At 41.3% G+C, this 19,187-nt stretch overlaps 1 protein-coding gene across 3 annotated transcripts in view; it reads right to left on the bottom strand.

The window, feature by feature from the left end:
• Nucleotides 1-216: 216 nt before the first annotated feature.
• The window catches only part of CHRDL1 (chordin like 1), a 41,403-nt gene continuing 22,432 nt past the window's right edge, over nt 217-19,187 (bottom strand). For 2 of the 3 annotated variants that reach the window (XM_086756637.1, XM_086756636.1), the window contains exons 5-12: nt 15,822-15,967; nt 14,741-14,834; nt 11,535-11,602; nt 10,044-10,218; nt 7,058-7,252; nt 5,172-5,339; nt 4,256-4,345; nt 217-3,137 (exon numbers count right to left, since the gene is read on the bottom strand). In XM_086756637.1, coding sequence (XP_086612763.1) covers nt 3,007-3,137; nt 4,256-4,345; nt 5,172-5,339; nt 7,058-7,252; nt 10,044-10,218; nt 11,535-11,602; nt 14,741-14,834; nt 15,822-15,967 — 1,067 coding nt within the window. In that variant the 3' untranslated portion in view covers nt 217-3,006. The remainder of the gene's footprint in view (nt 3,138-4,255; nt 4,346-5,171; nt 5,340-7,057; nt 7,253-10,043; nt 10,219-11,534; nt 11,603-14,740; nt 14,835-15,821; nt 15,968-19,187) is intronic. The other variant, XM_086756638.1, reaches the window with a different exon arrangement.

Below are 19,187 nucleotides of genomic sequence, written 5' to 3'. Positions count from 1 at the left end.
AATATCTCTTAGATTTTTGATAAACTGGCATCTTAGGTGCACTGTCCAGCAGCCTAAGTCTTGAATCCGACTCTTCCGTAGCTCAGTACCTGATTCCACAGCAGGCAGCCAGGCACCACACCCGGCCCGGCCCGTGAGTTCAGGCTTTCTCTGAGGTGGCAGCAGCAGGACTACCCGCAGGGAAGTAAAGCCAAACACCTTGACCGAACGGCATCCTACACAAAACATCTTGTTTTATTATCAACTTCAGAGTTTATTAATTTATCAAACCAGGTCAAAGTGATACAACAAGTACATAAATAAGTACCGTAACAGACATACATCCCATGAAGAGAAATGAAAAACATGACACTGTGTATTTTGTTGTCTTAAGTGACCAGAAACTGGAAAAATGCAACACTGCATTTTACTAAATTATGATTTTTTTTTTTATTTTATTCAAAAGTGTTTATTATAAAATAAATACACAATCTGGATTCCACCTGTTCTGTCACAAATACAAAAAGCAGCTTGCCTTCTTCTTAAAAAAAAATTACAAACACTGTACACTTTCCACTTAGTCTTTTTTCACCAGCTACTGCTACAAACAGATGATGCCCGTGAGGTGAGAAATCAACCGCTGGTCTTCCCACCAGACCGCTACAGTTCCTCAGAACCTCTTCCATACAATGTCTTCACCAAAGGAGCAATAAGGTTAATTCAGGACTTATTAGGAGATTTCTAATAAAATTTTGCACTTCTGCAGCACATTTCAACCCAGTAGATGCCACGTGCAGTGGGTGCTGCAGATGGCAAAGTGCTTCTTCTACAGCTACGCTGCAGTAACCTCTGGTGCTGCAGGGCCCCTCCGAGCTGAGCTGGGGGGCTGCCCCGTGCCGGACACGGCCGGTTCCAGCCGGTTCCAGCCGCCCCACCGCAGGGCACAGCTGAGCCCCTCAGCCAGGCTGGCGACGCCTCGGGGAAGGCATCTTTGGGAAAGGGGAAAACACTGCTGGGCAGGGAGGGAAAAAGTGTGAGAAACGGCCTGGGACCCCGAGGGCCGGGCAGGAGGAGGGAGGAGGCGCCCCAGGCCCCGAGCTGAGGCCATGGCGGGACCAGGGGGATTTCCCTGCAGCACAGGGAGGCCTGGAAAGAGACGCCCATGGTTCTTACTGATACCAGGTGAGAGCATTTCATTCTTGCAAATCCATGCGGCTGCTGGAGGAGCTCCCTTTCTAGCATGCTTTCCTGTTATAGAGTGGACCGTATTGAGTGCTTGCTGGGGAGGGAAGTATTCCTGCCCTCTGCCCATGCCTAGGGACAACAGGGTGCTTATATACAGGCAAGATTGCTAAGGACTCTGTATCTCTTCTCCCAATTCCCTTCAGCCTTTCCTTCACCTTCACGTCTGTTCTTCTCACTTGCTCCTCTCTGTTGAGAGCCCTGCGACCCGCTGCTCCCGGCAGCCCCAGGAAGCCTGGCCCCGAGGCCTGCGCTGCAGAGGGAGGCTGCCGGGGTTTGCTGCTCAGGACAAAGATCCCCTCAAGATGGTGGAGCTCTGCCTGAAACTGGCTTTTGGTATTCACCACTGAGCTCTCTCACACCTCCATCCCTTTAGAAGTGGGTACACCCTGGAGTGCTGTCACTAGCGGAGTGACAAACCTCCAAATCCTGGCTGTCACTGCTGATTTCACTCCCTGTGAAGACCCAGCCCCTGGCTCTGACCATTTCCATAAAGCTTTGTTTCCTAGCGTGTGTTTGAACAGCAGTATTCCTGCCTGCTTGTGGAGTACAAAATGGGAGCAAAAGTAGGCAGAGTCACTTGCTTCTTGGGATTTAATCCAACATTGCAGCCACAGGGCAGTGCAGTATTTTGGTGACTCTTCAGAAAAAACATTTTTAAAATTATACTTCTACTTTTTCTGCAGATGAGAACCACCTTTCTTAAACACGCTGTAGACGTGCTATGCTATACTTAACAGAATCTCTCAGATTTGTTTTTCACAAAGATAACAGTTTTCACAGAGCTGCTGTGTTCTAAAGGCCTGCTGTAGCTGTTTGGTGTTTGTCATGGGAGAGAGCTGTCCTTGAGGCGTGAGAATTGAGAGGTCATCCTCAGAAAAATGCAGATTAGGTTTGCAACAAATCAGAACAAATAAGTTAAGCACTGTTGCAACTCTTAAGGAGTTATTAATCGGGAGGTTTAACCCTCTGGGTGTTTTGAAAGTACTGCAAGTATTTCACCACCTGCCACGTCACTTTAGAAGGCAGTTTATCAGCCAAGACCATGTGTTAATAGGGCCCAGAAGAATGAAGTTATTAGGGCTGTGATACGGCGCTAACACTTCACCATTTTTTAGAGAAGTGGGTGGAGGAAACAGTGAAAACCACTTAAAAGCAAACATTTGCTCAAATTGCTACAAAAATATAGTGATTGCCACTAACACCTGCTGTTCAGTTTATGGACTCAGTTTGCTCAACTACAAGACATCATCCCAAAGGCAGGCTGCTTAGGAGTTTGTTAGTTTAAATCTGTTTTTTATGTCTCCAACACAAGTATCGTACCACTTGTATTTTTCCTCCACTACTGAAAAAATCCATGAGCCATTTCAATACCAGAAATGGTATAAATTCAGCAGAGGAAAGAATGCTCTCCGTAGCTCCTGCACATTTATTAGGTGTCCTTCTTTTCATTAGTTTGAATATCGTGCCTAATAATAATAAAAATGTTCTGTTTTCTCTTTTCAACTTGTAAAGAAATGCAACTCTGGGAAAGTACAGTCTCTCTTTCTCCTTCCCCCACCAGTAACACAGAGCCTCCTAGTCTTTTGGAGGAGATATTTGAACGGTTGACACAGACCACTACACATAAAGCAGCAAATTCGCTGTGCATGATGTGAATAATTACTGCATTATAGTTTTGGTTTTTAGGGCAACTGTTGACTTAAGCAAAATAAGCCTGCAGTCCAGCTGCAGATCCAAGTTTTCATAAGTTTTCTTGTGTTTCTCCCTCCAGTGCTGTCTCCCTTAACAGTGACCCTTTTCAGACTTTTCAAGGTACAAAACCTTTACCAAATCCTCGAGCTCAGTCCTGCACACTCTGCTTTCACACATTTGGCTGATCTGAGCTTCTCCCTCGCTAAATATTTTCCACTGGCCTGAAAACAAAAATACAAAGGAGACAGATACTGACTTAGAAAAGGTCATAAGGAATTTTGAAGACATTTACAAGCACTCTGCAGATCAACTGATTCACAATTGTTAAAGAGAGAACATCCCATCCTCCCATGGAAAATATTCAGAGTATCTTACAATCACGTAACATATTCCATGCAAAATAACATTGTTAAAAATAATAAACAAGGACAGGAATATTATTCCTTTCTTTAATTAAATAGTACTGTAAGTTGACTCTATTTATTCAACCATTTCTGACGTTGGATACTCTGCTTTATGACAGAGCAATGTGAAAATTTAACTCTGTTGGTAAACCAAAGTATTTAACAGTTGGGAAGCAACAAGTCTAAGTGTTTCATGCCTACCTGTGAGTAAGACAAACTGTGTTTGCTGGATATTAATATTTCTGTACATTCCTGATAATGTTCATAGAAATGCCCACTGTCCTGGTAACTAGAATACTACATTACAGATAACAATGACAAGCTTACGGAAGGCTGACAGCAAAAAATTAAGAAACATCTTATACGAAAAGCTGTCTGCTTCTCACTAAGCCTGCACTATCAAGAATATATTATTCTTGGGAAAAATACTTCCTTGCCTAATTAGAGATCTCAGAAAAAAAAATGACTGCTTGTAATGCAAAAGAACTGGGAACTAAAAATGTCTGTATCTTAATTCAACTATCAAATTAAGTGTCAGATCCCAAGCTGGATGAAATACAAAAAAGAAACTGAGTCAAGAGTGATAAAAGAATTACCTGTCCTTTCAGAGGACAAAACTTAATAATGGAGATATCATTAAGAACACAGGAAAGGCTTCTTGCAAGTATAACATACATGTATGTGGGAGAACCTGTCTTGTATTTTATCAAAATACAGGAGACTAAGGCAGCATGGTCATGAACTACTGTTACATGTATCTATATTTTAAATTGCTGTATTTTGATTATTTAAATCTAAACTTATACAATACTGGAGCCACGTACTGGAGAAAAAAATGAGTACATCTGTTTGACTGTGTTGTGTAAAAGAGAATGTTTTTCAAGGCTATGATTACATGGAGAATAGAAACCTGAAGAGGTCAGAATTTTACTTACTGGGGGTTGTCCTTGTTATCTGCTTGAAGTAAGGAAGTTCTTCAAATTCTCTCTTGGACACTTTTTCAACATAGAAGTGACGCAGAATGCCTTCAGCAAAGAAATGAGAAGTGCATGTTACTGGAAATGTGCCTGTTATTCTAAACCTGGGTTGCTATCCTGCCTTTATGTAGAATTACTGCCACGTTGAGTCACTTGGTGAAATAATCCTTACCAATTACGCTGATTTTCAGACTATTATTTTTTATTCTGTTTGCCAGTCCCCTGGTTTTTTTTTGCTACTCCCTGTAAAACCCTCTGTGGATTTACGACTGCAGAGAGTTTGTGAGAGGTGTGAGAATTCGACAATTATTTTCCAACATAGTTGAACCCTTCCTTAGTATGAGTAAATGTAAGATTACAACAGAAGCCAAAATCCCAGTGTCTGTGAGAAAAACAGTATCATTTTGCAGTCAGACACCACTTTGCCTGTCATGAGCTAGCAGGCAACACCAGTGTCAAATCATCACAAGGCTCTGTGGCTTCTTGAACACACACGGTAGTTATTAACCATCTGATCCTCTGTGCCGTCTTTTCTGCTCACACTTTGGGCTTGGCTTTGTGCTTTATTGTGCGTTTTAGAGATGTATCGCTCCTGTGTAAACGACTGCACTATCTGAGGGTTTCCTATGAGAACATGCTTTTTGCTTTCAGTAGATTAAGTAAATAGGATTTTTAGGAGGCTGGAGATAATTTCTATTATATTAAAAGTTCAGGAGTTGCAGAAGTGCTTGGGCTTCTGAATGCTTTTCTATTTTTTTCTAATTCTACCAGTTAGCCTAGTAAAAGGTATTGTTTCCATCCTTAACGCATTTTTGGCCCATATTCTAGACCATTATGGGTGTCGAACAAAAAAGAAAAAACTTGCTCAACTCACCTTTTCTAATTGTCCACACGTGTATTTCTACTTGAGGTGGTTTTTCAGTCTCTACTGCAATTTTTCTGATGGTTTCTCCTTCTTCTGTGAAAACGGATTCATAGACGGGAAATGTCTCTTTCCCACAGAAGTAATCTTTGTTGTCAAAGGTCTGACTTGGCACTTCTTCTGTTTAAAAAAAGCCCAAAACACATACTACAGCTGTAATCAAGTCCTCCAGAACTTACTTGGCACTCATAGCCACGCAGGTTTAGTTTAGAAGTAGAATTTTCACTTTACGGCCCCTTAAATCCACCTCCAGCCAAGCCCCAGACATTTGAGAGTGTTCTGTTCTGCTAGGTTCTGATGGCCTGTCTGTGGTGGCAAGGCAGTATTTGTATTTATAATCCAGTTTCATAAGGAAATGAGCTGCGTGAAAAAAAAGTAGTTTGTGAGACTCCTCATGATTTCTCAACCTGTTGTCGACTTTTCAAGCATATTTGAAATAATGGTAGAAGTCTCAGAGGTAATAAAATAACCAAATGAAAATCGGTGGTTGAATAGAGTGAAGAGACCCAAATTAATGCTTTGCTGAGGGAAAGGGCAGGTAGAACCTACAAGGTTTGCATTTTGCTCGGCAGCAGCCAACTGGCCAGTGCAAGCCTGGGCTAGCCACAGTGCACATTGTCTCCTGCCCACCTGATAGAGTCGTAGAGCATATATGAGTAGAAATTGTAATTATTCTGTTGGTAGTTGGAAGTTGGACACGAATGTAAGAGAGATGATGCAACTCAGAAACTCAGACTTCTGTTTGTGGAAAAATCTAGTAATTAATACATCTCCACACGTACCAGACAGACTGCGGGAAGAAGTTCAGCTTTCTTAAAAATTGTCACTTAGGATCTCAAAGAAAAAGATAGTAACTTTCTTTTTGCTATTAAGTTTTCTACTGAAGCCTGTTACCCAGGTTTTGCTGACTGTTCTCATCTCAAATGAGCCCCACCAAAGCTGTGGAGCTTTGAATCACAAGTATCCAAAAGGATCTAGATGCACACCTCCTGCCTGCCTGCTGCCACTGCATCATACTTGTTCCCAGTAAGCAAGGCAAGCAAGAGAAAAGTGTGCGCATTCTACGAAGGATTTCTGTATGCGACTGAACAACTCATTTCCTCAGAGCGTTTCTGCCCAGTGCATCACCAAACAAACACAGAAATGGGCCATACAGATTATCAAAGAAGTTGATCAAAGGGAACCAGACACTCACTTAACCTGTGTATCATATGCAACTCAGCTGGTCATTTGGCAGACCATCAGCAGATTCAGATTAGCAGATTTTTCACTAGTTGTAGGCATTGATTTTGGTAAGTAATGTCTACATAAGTTTAATCATTAGTGCAGTATAGAAACAATGCTAAATTCATGATAAGTTAGTATTTATTTTAAGGATTAAGTTACATAACTGACACCAATCAATTTATAATCAGGGGTTTTGAATCCCTCTGGTACATTTTAAAAAGCAGAAATGGTATTATCTCCATGCAAATTTCACAAGCTAGAAAATAATTTGAAAGTTCTGTGAGCACTGCCGTGGAGAAAGAATGGGAGAGTCTTTTGACAGTAATGAACTTTCTGTGTACGTTTCTGTAATACTCTCTTTGGAAATGAGTGTCAGGAAGTCATGCTAACAGTAGTGAGAAAGGCAGTGACTGATCAGAACGCCTGCGCCCCAGGCAGCGATCCCCCCGCTGAGGAACAGCTCTGCCCATCTCACACTGAGACATCCGCACACACAGAACCAGGGGCACAGCCACTGCTGTTTTCATCAGCTCTCATTGTGACCAGAAGGCTTGAGCCAAGCCCCTTAACATGCACAGCAAAAAGGTGGTTTGCGATCAACTTTGTTTTACCTGGACAGACTTTACAGCATTTTCCTTCTACTTTCTGAGGGTATTTGCAGGGATACTGTTCTGGGCAATGAATTTTCTTACATTCTTGTTTGGTGATGTTGCAGGTGCACAACACACACTCTACGATTCCAAAGGCCCGCAGATTAGGATGCCAAGATTCACCGTGTGAGTATGTTTTGCCATTTGAAACACAAACTACGAAAGAAGAGAAAAGGAAGAAAAAGTACAACTGGAAAAGGTATGTTCACTGGTGACCGCTCTATGAATATCCATTTGATTCATGCACATTTGTTTCAAGCAGTGTCCCTCTACATAATTTGTTAGTGTCTCTGGCCCATTTCTCTGCTTGTTAACTTTAACTTGAAGTTTCTCTACTTAAAATGAGTCTGATGCATATGGGACTGAAATTTCACTCCAACAGCATCTAAACAGCTCAGAATATTTATTCATCAGTGCCTCTGGGAGACAGAAATACAGCTGACACAAGGAGAGTGGAAAAATCCATTCCTGGTGGAAGCCAGTTTGGGTCACCCGGCAGTTAACGGGAATTATGTCACTTTACACCATGTTTGCATTTGTCCTATAAACCTTACTCTTTTCTTTTTAAATATTTTATAAACACAAAGAAAAATGCAAACTAATCCTAACAAGGTGAAAGAAAGGGCACTGCTTGATTTCTAAAAGCAACTGAAGTGAAGCTGGGATATGTTGTAAATATTTCCAGTTCTTCTAATATGCCATCATTTTTATTAATGCTTTTATTTGTAAAATATGTTCCTATTTTGCCTGTAACTTTCAAAAGCAATTTAATTTTTATCTGTAATCTGAAATTTACATCTAACTGGTAACAGATGTGACCAACTGGCTTATACTTTACTGAGTTACTGAGATTTATGGGGAGTGTTCTTTGCAATGTATTGTCTTTCATGGGGTTATGCTATCATTTGGCTTATAATTTGCTACTTTTTAACTCTTTCTTAAGCCATGTTTTTATTTTACAGGTAAGAAACAGTTTTGTTTCTCAAATAAAAGCAAATAAAGTATTATCTGTATACTAAGAACATGGGAGAAAAAACTATAGATGAGAAAACTAGCAAGTACTCGGCGGCTTAGCAGATTCTTACATGCTTAAATACTACATTATTAGTTATATTTATGCTCATGTGGAATTTTTTTTCCCCAGCTAGAGTTCTGCAAATCCTTCATGGACATAAATATTTCACAATTTCTCCCTGAGAAGGGAAGAAATAATACAGGACATTGCGTAGATACGTATTCTGTCTGTTTTAAGCCCAGAACAGTCAAATAGTAACGCAGAGGTAGCAGATGAAGCCTCCAATAGAAGCCAAAATTTGGCAAATAATTTCTAGTTCCCTGATGCCCTGTTCTTAGTCTTCTTTATGTTTAAAATGCTAAATCCGTATTTCGAATGATAAATCCATGCAACTGCGCAGTATTTGCATGTCAGGAGAATTGTTGTGTGTTTATTTTTTAACTTGTTGAAACGCGTCTCAAGGGACATGCGCATTAATTAATAAAACACTTGTTAACTGCACACGAACAAAAGAAAATACATGGTCAGCATTCCTGTTTCCATCGTGGGGATCTCTCAGACACTCTCCAGGCAGTGAGTGTCTGAAGTTGCGGCAGTTACTACATACTGCACCCAGAAATATGCTCTTCATCTGTATGCCCTTTATTTGCTGAAACAAATCAGTTAGAAATTGCTTTGATGATGTCTTCATGTGTGAATTACATGTCAAAGATATTGCACTGCCTGGAGATTCCTGCTCCTAGATTCAGCATAAAACAGTGGCATGATCTGAATGTTTTTTCATGCTTGTTCAGGTGGATAATAAAGATCCTATGGCCAACATTCCTTCTGTTAGTTAATACCTTAAAAGATTAGTTGGCTCTAATACAAAGGCTTTTAACTCTTTGTGTGTAGTTTCTAAGTGCACACTGACTGGTATTTGTGGATGGATGCTGTTCTGAACATGCACTTTTACAGCTATTTCTTTTATGGCTTCTTAGGCCCATTCCTGCAGACCTCTGTTCACTGAAGTACATCCACTGTGAGAACTGAGCATCCTACTCTTTTTATTGTACAAAACCTGCTGCCTCACTAACTGGAGAATTGATTTTTTCCTTCTATTTTTGTCCTTCCTGAAATGCAACAGGAATATGGCTTAGTCATGTTTGGCTATGGTTTGCCATATGGGCTCAAAGTTCTGCTGTCCCCAAAATGTCAGACATCCTGTCAGATATTATCAGAAGGCACTACAGGATTCTCAGAGTGAGATTCGTTACCTTGGTTAACTTCACCTCTTTACAGCTCAGGCATCCAGCACAGGCTAATTTCCTACTCTGCCTCCAGTAGTAGTCATGGAGGAGGACAAGCACCCCTTACATCCCAGTGTCTCAGACAACTAGCTTCAGGTGGGGGAAGTCATGATACTGTCTTTCTTGAGAATAATTTGCTGAGCCTTGGAGGCAGAAAACCTCTTGATACTATGGCAAAGCTTTATGGTCTGAGATTTTTGGGGCAGTTTAAACATATGCTGTTTACAAAATAGGAGACAGTGTAAAGAAAATAACCACCAACAATTTCCTACTGGACAAGTCTGTGTGAACAAGTTAGTCAACCTAAAGGCATCGTGGTGTCCTTTAAGGCACAAAGCGCTCACTTCCTGCTTAACTGCTGCCTGTGTTCTCAGAATTCCGCAGCACAGTTCCACAAAGTAATTCAGAGGGCAACACGATAGTGTGGGGCCTTTGCAGAGTGAAATGCACTGTTGTATGTGTAGGCACAACTGATCTCAGTCCAGAGCTAATTTTGTGCCCTTTATACTTTATTGCTTTTTGCCTCCCTCATTTGCATTGAGTCTCTTGATACCAGTGAGAATTTCCAAGATTCTGCCGTGTATTTTGAGAAGGTGATTGATTCCTGACCCAGAGGAATACTGTAACAAGTACTTCTCTTTACCTCGTCCGTGCTTATGCTTGTTGTTGATGACGATTTGTACTATTGTTCCTGAAGCTTGCTGGGGATCCGGTAGGACTCCACGGTTACTCCTGGCATTGGGAAATCGTGGAATGTTGACTACCTGCCTCACAGAGCTGGGTGACAGGTCATAGTGGGAGCGATGGTATGAGTGTCTCTGTTTGGAGACAGAAAGAGAGCAAGAAAGTAAATGTCTCATTTGAGTGAACATGGGGAAAGAGGCTGTACTAGAAGCTGAACACAGGCAACAAGAGTGTTGCCACTGCCATCAAACATCATTAAATGTAATGAATGGCACCATACTAAATAAAGGCTATTCAGGGTTTGCAGATAGTTAACACGGTAGTGAAGTCATCTACACATCTGCAGCTGTAACTCATCTCACCAGGACGTATATGTCACTGTAGGTGTCTTTATCTAAGCTGGTCGTCTGAAGCTGCTAATAAAGACAATGGACAGAGAGGCAATTTTAGAACCTGACCTGAGGAGATGAATCACAACCCAGAAGAGCCTATTTCACTCCACGTATTAAAAGCGCTGTTCAGAGCTAATATCCACTGTACTGATGTCTACTCTACTTTAAGATTAGATGAGAAGAATTGTAAGACTATTTTTTCTCATCAAAATTGCTTTTTACTGGGGCTCCAGGGGCAGAGCACGTCCAGAATGACTGTCAGCTTCTTGTTTGCTTGCAGCTTTAAACTCTCATGCAAGGCCAGCATTAGCCTTGCACAGACTGAGCAGAACCTTACTAGAATCTGTCTTACAGACTGGGAAGTCGCATTTTATTTGCAAAGGAAATTATTATTATTAGTAGTAGTAGTAGTAATGTGCAGCATGTTTTCTAGAGCAAAAACGTTGGTTGTTTTCAGAGAATTATTTTCCAAAATACCCATGGGCATGAAGGAATAGAGTATGTTACAGCAGTTATTTTATAAGGCATAATTCTTCTTACTAATCCAATGACCTGTTGTTCATGTATTTAGGTAGTGCACCTAATGCTTAAAAGCTCTTCATATTCTCTCCAAATGGTGTTAGAAAAATCATCTCTTGAGGAGTAAGTTGTTAATGGATTCTCTTGCCCCAGAGGTAGTGAAGCCCCTGAAGTAAATATATACATGTGTATATGTCAACTGGGAAATAAGGGTTTGTGATTATGATTTAAAAGTGATGCTTGCACAGCAAGCAAAATACTGTAGAATTTTATTCTCATAGAGCATATACAGCAAAGACCAAATCCAGAGCCTGCCGGAGCTCATGGGAGTTTATAGTTCAGTGTTATTCAAGAATTCAGGTTGAGTTTATTAAGGGGTTTGCAGAAGTGGGATAAACCTACTTTAGGCTAGGTTCACAGAACCCAAGGTGAAGCAGTAGGTATTCAGACCTGTTATAATCCCTTTATCTTCTTCCCCAGTGTACTGGCATGCACAGCACAGCAGAAAAATATGTCTTTAAATTGTAGGTCACACTTACGGCTTCCCTGTTGGCTGGCTGCCGGAAGATATCTCCATCGGAATGTTCCCATGATAATTCTCCATCTCCTGTACGTGATGCAGAGCAGTATCAGTTAGGGGAGTAATTGTGCAGCACCTTGGGAGATACTTAGGGGAAAAGTTTCATCCAGCTTTACAGCTAAATTTAGGGTGGAGGTTGCATCAGTGTCTAGAAGCCTCAGTCTGTAGTCTGACTTGATTGTACTGGATTCTGTAGAGAACAAAAGGAAGATCTCTTCCCAAACATTATGCAAACTCAACATGAAGATTTACTATCAGATTTATGTGGCTTAACGAGATGCTATGGGCAAGGTAATTTCCAACAACCATTTGCTGTGTGATTTCAGGCAAAGGTGAGGAGACAAGACTTAGCTTAGCTCACAGAGAAAGGCTAAATTGTGACCTTCCACCCACTGCGGGCTGAGGGAGCCCACAAGCACAGGTACTGCTGCTCAGCCGGCATGTAACTTGACTGAGAACTGAATCCTGAATTACATTTTTGTAGTCAGCTCTGAAACTGTAGCTATTAATAAATAACATTGTATTATATATATCAAGAAAATGTAAGCCATATTTCATCCTGCAACTTTCCTGTCCCCATATCTATGTGGTTGTTTTTTCCCTCTTATTTATGCTTCATTTAATAAAAATCACTAAGTCACGATTCCTCCCCAGGTATGATGATGAACCAGGGACGTGCTTTCATCTGTTTGTCAAAGACCGACTGTTTCATAAATAGAAGCGATGGCCGTGCTCAGCGCATGACTCATTAGACACAAACCAGCAGCTCTTCCAGGAAGCCAGGCACACATAACAATGAGTTAGGGCAGGATGTACGAGAGGTTGGCCCACTAAGACCAGATCCCATCTAAGCTCATAGGATCCCACATTTGCAGGTAGAGGGTATGAAATGTTCAGGACTGCTTTTTTGAATCAGGCCAATAAAAGTACTGCAGAATACGGCTCACAGGTATGGACATTCTGACCTGTCTTTTAAAAGAGAAGAGGTTTTGCTAGAGCACTGGTACTTTGCGCACGTGATGCAGAAGTGGTGAATGCTTTTGAGAATCAATGTGAGGGACTCACAGAGCCAGGCTCTGGTTCCTCACAGCCAAACATGTGATTCATGGAAAGAAAAGTTGGAATGAAGAAACTCTCAGTTTCTGTTCAGGAGCAGTGTCCAGCTGTTTTCTTTGTAAAGACAACTTCATAAATACAAGCACAACTAAGCATAAGCTATGGTGGAAATCATAGCAGGGAAATATCAGTTCAGGCTAGAGAGAGAAAGTGGCTTTAAGAAGTTTTTAGAGACTTATTTAGAGGTGTTCCTTGATAAGACAAGCCATGGAACTTGAACTGATAGCTGATTCTTGGAAAACTTGTACAAAAACAGGAGAAACCATTTAGTGTGGAGCTGAGCTTGGAATTTATCCCAGCCTTGGAGTTCAGATACAGGTACAGATAAGACTGCTTTGCGAGGGGCTCAAAGCCCAGCTCTAGTTGTGCCAAGCACTGCAAGGGAATGCAGAGCCGTACCAGCACATCAGGAGCCTCATGCGAATGCCACAGATCATGGGCTTGGGTCCTCGAAGCAAGATAGCTGCTGCAGCAGCAGTAGCGAGTGATACTGGCTTGGGAGAGCCATGCTGCTGATGCAGGTTTGCCTCCAGTTCTGGAGTTAACTCATCCACATTTAACTCCATCAGATCCATCATGGATCCACTACCTTACTGCATACTATGTATTAGTATGCAGTAATGCTATGTATTAGTATTTCATCCTCTATGCAGTTTATGAGAACATTCTCCTGAACTTAGGAGGAAGCTGGATCCTGACGTAAATCAGCAGCTGAACCATAGTGCTTGGAGCCGTCTCTAGTCAGTAGCAGAGGAATGAATAGGAAAATCTGCAAATTTTAATATATTATTTAATATATTTGGCCATGCATGGAGCAGAAACTGACTCACAGTTTCCTCCCCATGAGCTGTGCTAGATCTTGATGCAAACATTTTGTTTAGGTTTGCATTTCATAAGAATCACAGAGGGGAGATAAAACAGCTTCTGCCATACTGAAAAGGACAAAGTTGATTACATGATAAATGATCTACTTAACATTTTTAAATAAGAGTAGTAGACAGTGGAATACATTAAAAAAATCCGTGCTGCATCTCTACTCTATTCAATCTCACCTCTCATATGGAAATTCTAATGAACTTGTTTCTCATTACTGACTCTCTCTGGCTGAAATGAATTATTTCTCCAGAATAAGGGTGGCTTACGGCACAGCGATGTCTGATACTTTGTACCTTGAAAGTCAGTTTGATTTTTGTAACCGGAAGAGGTTGGTTTCAAATATAGCTCAAATAACTATCAGGGAACAGATACCAGGAATCAGATGATCAGCAAGGATTCACTTTAATTAACTGTCAGTGCATTACTCTTAAAACAGTATGTCACCATAGGAAGCCAGGACTTTCACCTTGCCTGCTTGAGATCAGAAAGCTTTATAAGCAGTTTGCCTGGCAAAATGTTTCAAGATTTGTAAAGATTCTGTGGAGTAACATGGCAAAGCAGCAAAGAATAAGGAACAATCTCCATGCAAAGGAGTACTGCTTAGAGATCCTCATCCTTGCTCTGACTGAGCTGATGTATTTATGCAGCACACAGCATTGCCCTGCCGAGAGATTAGTTTAGGTCCTACCTGGTGCCACGCTGAAGTTAATTACCACTGCATCTCTGCAGGTTAAGTAGCTTAGACAGCTTGCTGCACTGACATGACTACACAGCCTCTCTCCAGGAACTTGTTCCTTCAAAGCGTGCTGGACTATCTCTACATCATGCTGCAACTTGAGCTGCAACTTGAGCGGTCTGGTGACCTGTCAGACAGAAGCTCATCTTTTACTGGAAAGCTTTCCTACCCAGAGCAACGGCAGCTACTTCAATACGTCATTTGACGACGGGGATGCAACTTTATCATCAGTGCATTCTCTCCTTGTTTCAATTTAGGAAAACAAAGTTAGCTGCTGGAATGTGAGTTTTAACTTCCCAGCACGCGCTGGATTGTAAGTACATGGGAAACTTGCAGACAGTGTCCTGAGTGACAGTGCTGGTGCACAGAGAGGGCTCTGACAGGGGAAGGAGTAAATTCAGAGCCTGTCCTCCTTCTGTGGTTGCACTCGAACTTACCTCTGCAAACTGGACAGCAGGACTCCGGAACAGAAACTGGGAAAGAGCAAGTTAATTTGGGACAAGTCTTCAACCCACAGTACACATTTCCTTCCTGCCAGTAAAACACAAGAATTTAGAAGGAATCATCAATTTATCTGGTACTGTATATGCATTTTTATGAACATGCTTAAATCTAGTATGTGTTTACATAAATGCCACTCTAGTATGCAGAAGTAGAATTTCAGACCAATGAAAACTCTGAATAGCTTTTTAAAAAATTGTTGTCACACAGAGGAAGGTCCCTTTCTTTAAAAAAACAGGGGGAAAAGGGAAGAGGTAAAAGCGTGTGAGAAGAACTGCAATTATTGTAGGCTGAAAACCTACCCGACATTGTTGGTACTAAAATCATCCAGTGTAAATTCTCCTCCCTGCTCTCCCTCTGTTGTGTCTTACCATTGAACTGGAGCAATAGCTCAGCAGTAACTAAAAGTCATAAAGTCTGTTCAGTACTTGGCCTGTTAAATTTGTAATTAATGTAGAATATGGTGATGATTTCATCAGAGGGGGTCCAGAAGATACTGGTTGGACTGACAGGGATGTTTTGGTTCAGACACTGGCTCTGAAGAGTCACTGGGTGATTGCTCAAACATACTGGATTTGAATTGGTGACACCTCAGGAATGGCTCTGTGGCCCAGTGCCAGTTTACAGAGCTGTCCACTCCCAGCCTGGGGGGCTCTTCACTCATCAGCTCAGTCCAAACGAATTCAGTTTCAGGCAGTGGATTAGTGCTATATTTTCCAGTCAGGTTGAAGCGAAATATTCTACATATGCCAAGTAGCAATATTTTACCTGCTGCCTCTGCGCTGTAAGTTCACTTACAGCAGACGCTTGACAGGGTAAGCTTTGTCCGCAGTGTTTAAGAGGTAGCCTGCCATTCACCAGGTGCTGCAGGCTGGCTCTGAGCACTCTCATGAGTTTCAGCATTAATTCTCAATGCCCAACCTTTGCTATGTATTGTTTATATTTCAGCGTCATGTCTTCTAGAAAGGAGAAATGAAGCATAGACAGAGCAGGGCTCTGTCAAATCATGTTACTTACTGAGCAGCTGCACTGGGCACACTGGTTTGCTTGCCTGTTTTGGAAAAGCCCCTCTGCCACAAACATTTCACCATGATGGTAGGTGGTGCCATTGTATTCACAGGATTTCCCGGTGATTTTGCTGCTTACTGAGAAAAGGGAGTCTTCTGGAAACAATGAGAAAAGAACGCTTAATGCAAATGTTTTTGACAACTCACAATATCACAAATACAGGGGAGGAAAAGCTTCCCTTCTCCCTCATTTCTCTTTATTGTAAAAGGACAAGTTTTGCCGTCCTACAAAGTATAAGTGATATTTTTATGCTGCTCTTTTGCTGAATTTTAGTAATTGGTACTTTGAGTTGACTGTCCCAATTAATAAGTTAATATAAGAAAGATGGAGAGAAACTTTCTAGCAGGGCCTATTGCGATAGGATATGCGGTAATGGTTTTAAAACAGAAAGGAGGTAGATTTAGACTAGATATAAGGAAGAATTTTTTTACTGTGAGGGTGGTGGAACACTGGCCCAGGTTGCCCCGGGAGGAGGTGGATGCACCATCTCTGGAAACATTCCGGGCCAGGTTGGACGGGGCTCTGAGCAACCTGATCTGGTTGGAGATGTCCCTGCTCCTTGCAGGGGAGTTGGACTGGATGGGCTTTGAAGGGCCCTTCCCACCCAAACCTGTGGTTCTGTGGTTCTATGATTCTGTGCAAGTGTGTGTTCTTGGTGGCCTTCACAATTCGTTGCTGCTGTTTTCAAAATGGGCAAAACTTGACAAAGGCAGACCTCAAAAGCCACCCCAAAGCTGATTCTTCTCTGACATGCATTTTAATGTCAGATGTGCAACTGAGTGCATTTTGTTTGCAGAACTCTGCATATGACAAAACGCACAAGATGGCAGTGTCAGTTCAACCCGAAACCTCCTGTTTCAACGCAAGATCATATCCAGTTCTGCGCCACATGGCTTAAATTTTCTTCTAAGACATAAAACCATCCATACCTCGTGTTAAAACATCCCCTAGATTGTTTAACTGTTAGCAGTTGACAAACTGTGCAAAGGGATTATACTTTACCTATGAAATGTAAGTCACTTGATACCTGTTGGGCAGTGAATCTGGCACTGTACGCTTACATTCATGTGAATTTAGCATCTCAGCACGGGAAAAGACATTCTGAACAAGAGCTCTATGGAAGTAACACTGGAGTGTTTGTTCTCCGGAGCCTGAATTGCTGCAAATTTCTAGGAATGCAGCTGAAATTTCATTCAGTGGGTTTGGGCTTTCATGTAAAAGAAACCTTACCTGAAAATTCAGGTTTTGCTGTAGCCTCCTTTCATTATCTATCAGATAAACCTGGGGAGTTTTTCTGTGAAACTGTACCACCACAGAATGCACATTTCTCAGCCGGGAGCTCAACTGAAAGACTAGTTTTCTGCTGGCATGCACTGGCATTAAACACTGACATTTAGGGTGTTCCATAAAAGCATGTATTTAGTGACACTGGTTGATCAAATAGTAATATTTTGAATGGTAAATGTCAAATCTGGCTGTGGAACATAGATGTACTATAGTATCTGAGAGTGTAACGGGTCAGCAAAGAACGTTCTGCCGGAGAATGGCAGAAGTTAGCCATTTAGGGTTCCTTGCCTGACATATCATTTCTCTTCAAGAGACAGACATGGTATTTTCTGCTTCCTCCTTTGGTACTTCCTCTTCTGAAGCACCAAACACATCATTATTTCAGTGCAATCAAGGGTGTCTAATGATACCTTTCTGAAATCTTATAAATAGTACAGAGCTTTGACAATACCTGTGCTTGGCAGTGTTTTTGGCACTTTCTGTATGGTTTACTAGTAATGCATTCTGGAATGGCATGCATGTTCTGTATGTTCTAATTAAGACAAATCCTTTGAAAGGCATCAGCAAAACATTCAAGTGACAAATTCAGCTATTAGGCACAAATACTGGTGTATATGAATAAAGAGGCACGTCTCGGGAGTGTGACCTCCTGAAACTTATGTCACCATAGTTTCTTGGGCTTCCCAAGAGTCATCTCATGGAAAGCGGAAAGAGAGATTGCCAAACCCTTAGTTATCCCCTTGCCCCTTGGGCAACCGGAAAAGCAGTAGAACTGGAAAGAAATGAAAATGAAAGGAGAAATGAAAGGATAATACAGATGGTTCTTGTCTGGAGATGAGGCCCTGTTCATGCAGCCTCTGCAGGACAGTGCTGTGCCCATGCCTGTCCAAAAGCAGCGTTTGGCCTGTGGTCTGACATTTGCAAGGACCAATACTTGAATGACTGGTCATGACTCTTCAGATTCCTGGATGAAGAGAATAAATTTTATTGCAGATTTACCTTGGTATATGCCACATGGCTCAGATCGCTATGAAATCACCAAATGCCTTTATACTGTGGCTTCTAAATAAGGGAAGGAAGATGGTGAAATTTTTATTGCTTGGAAAATGACAGTGGAGAGTTGCAGTAGGTAATTGTCTTCATCTATTTTTCTTTTAAGATGATAGAAGTTTGGCCTGTAACAGCTAAATCATAACATGCAGCCCAAAACACATGTACACATGCCTATCTTTGGAATATGGGATTAAATTCCATTGCTATTTTGAAGTCTAATTTCATGAAATCATTACAAGTCAAGTCTGTTTCAATTACAGAGAACAAGACCATAGCTTAGCTCCTATACTGCATGTACCTGTGCATATTATTATCTTTTAGCACATTAAGTGCATGGGGCCAATTGGTTGCATAAAGTAAGGCTTAGAAGAAGTTTTCAGATCAAGATCACATTACTATTATTGCAAAAAAAATATATACAGTCATATATCGGAGACAGCTTATTGGAGAGTGCAACTGATCCTCTCCAAACACAGCATCTGTCTAAAACTGCAAGGAAACTTTGTTTATATTGCATGTTTAAATATAAATTCTGTCTGGTGCAGCTTCTCTCTCTCTGTCTTTGCCTGACTTGTTACAACTAGGACTTGCCTTGGTTTCTTTTCTAGTGCTCTTTAAATCACGGCTAATTAGAGGAGTTCAGGCTCCCTCACCATATCATATTCTCCTGTCGAATGTGAAATGAGAGTCACTGTGGATTGTTTTAATAAGTGCCAGGTTTGGACTTTGAAAAAGCTTGGCATTAATATTGATATCAGCATGCATTATTCTGTGCCTTAGTTAAGATATGTTAGAATTTAATTAATTAACTGCAAATACACTGCATTGCTCAAAGCTCTATTTGTAGACCTTGCTTCCTAATCAGGATTGTTCCCAAAGCCTTATCTGGCGTTTTATTGGTGCTGACTAACGTTGCTTTAATTAGCTGCCTCTGTAAAGTACCAGGCAAACCATCTGTGTGAATCCTTTTAATTA

The sequence above is a fragment of the Chlamydotis macqueenii genome, chromosome 11, assembly GCF_036417535.1.
Source record: "Chlamydotis macqueenii isolate bChlMac1 chromosome 11, bChlMac1.mat, whole genome shotgun sequence".
Classification (NCBI taxonomy): domain Eukaryota; kingdom Metazoa; phylum Chordata; class Aves; order Otidiformes; family Otididae; genus Chlamydotis; species Chlamydotis macqueenii.
Note: the sequence above shows the minus strand (reverse complement) of the source record. Positions and strands in the feature narration are given on the sequence as shown.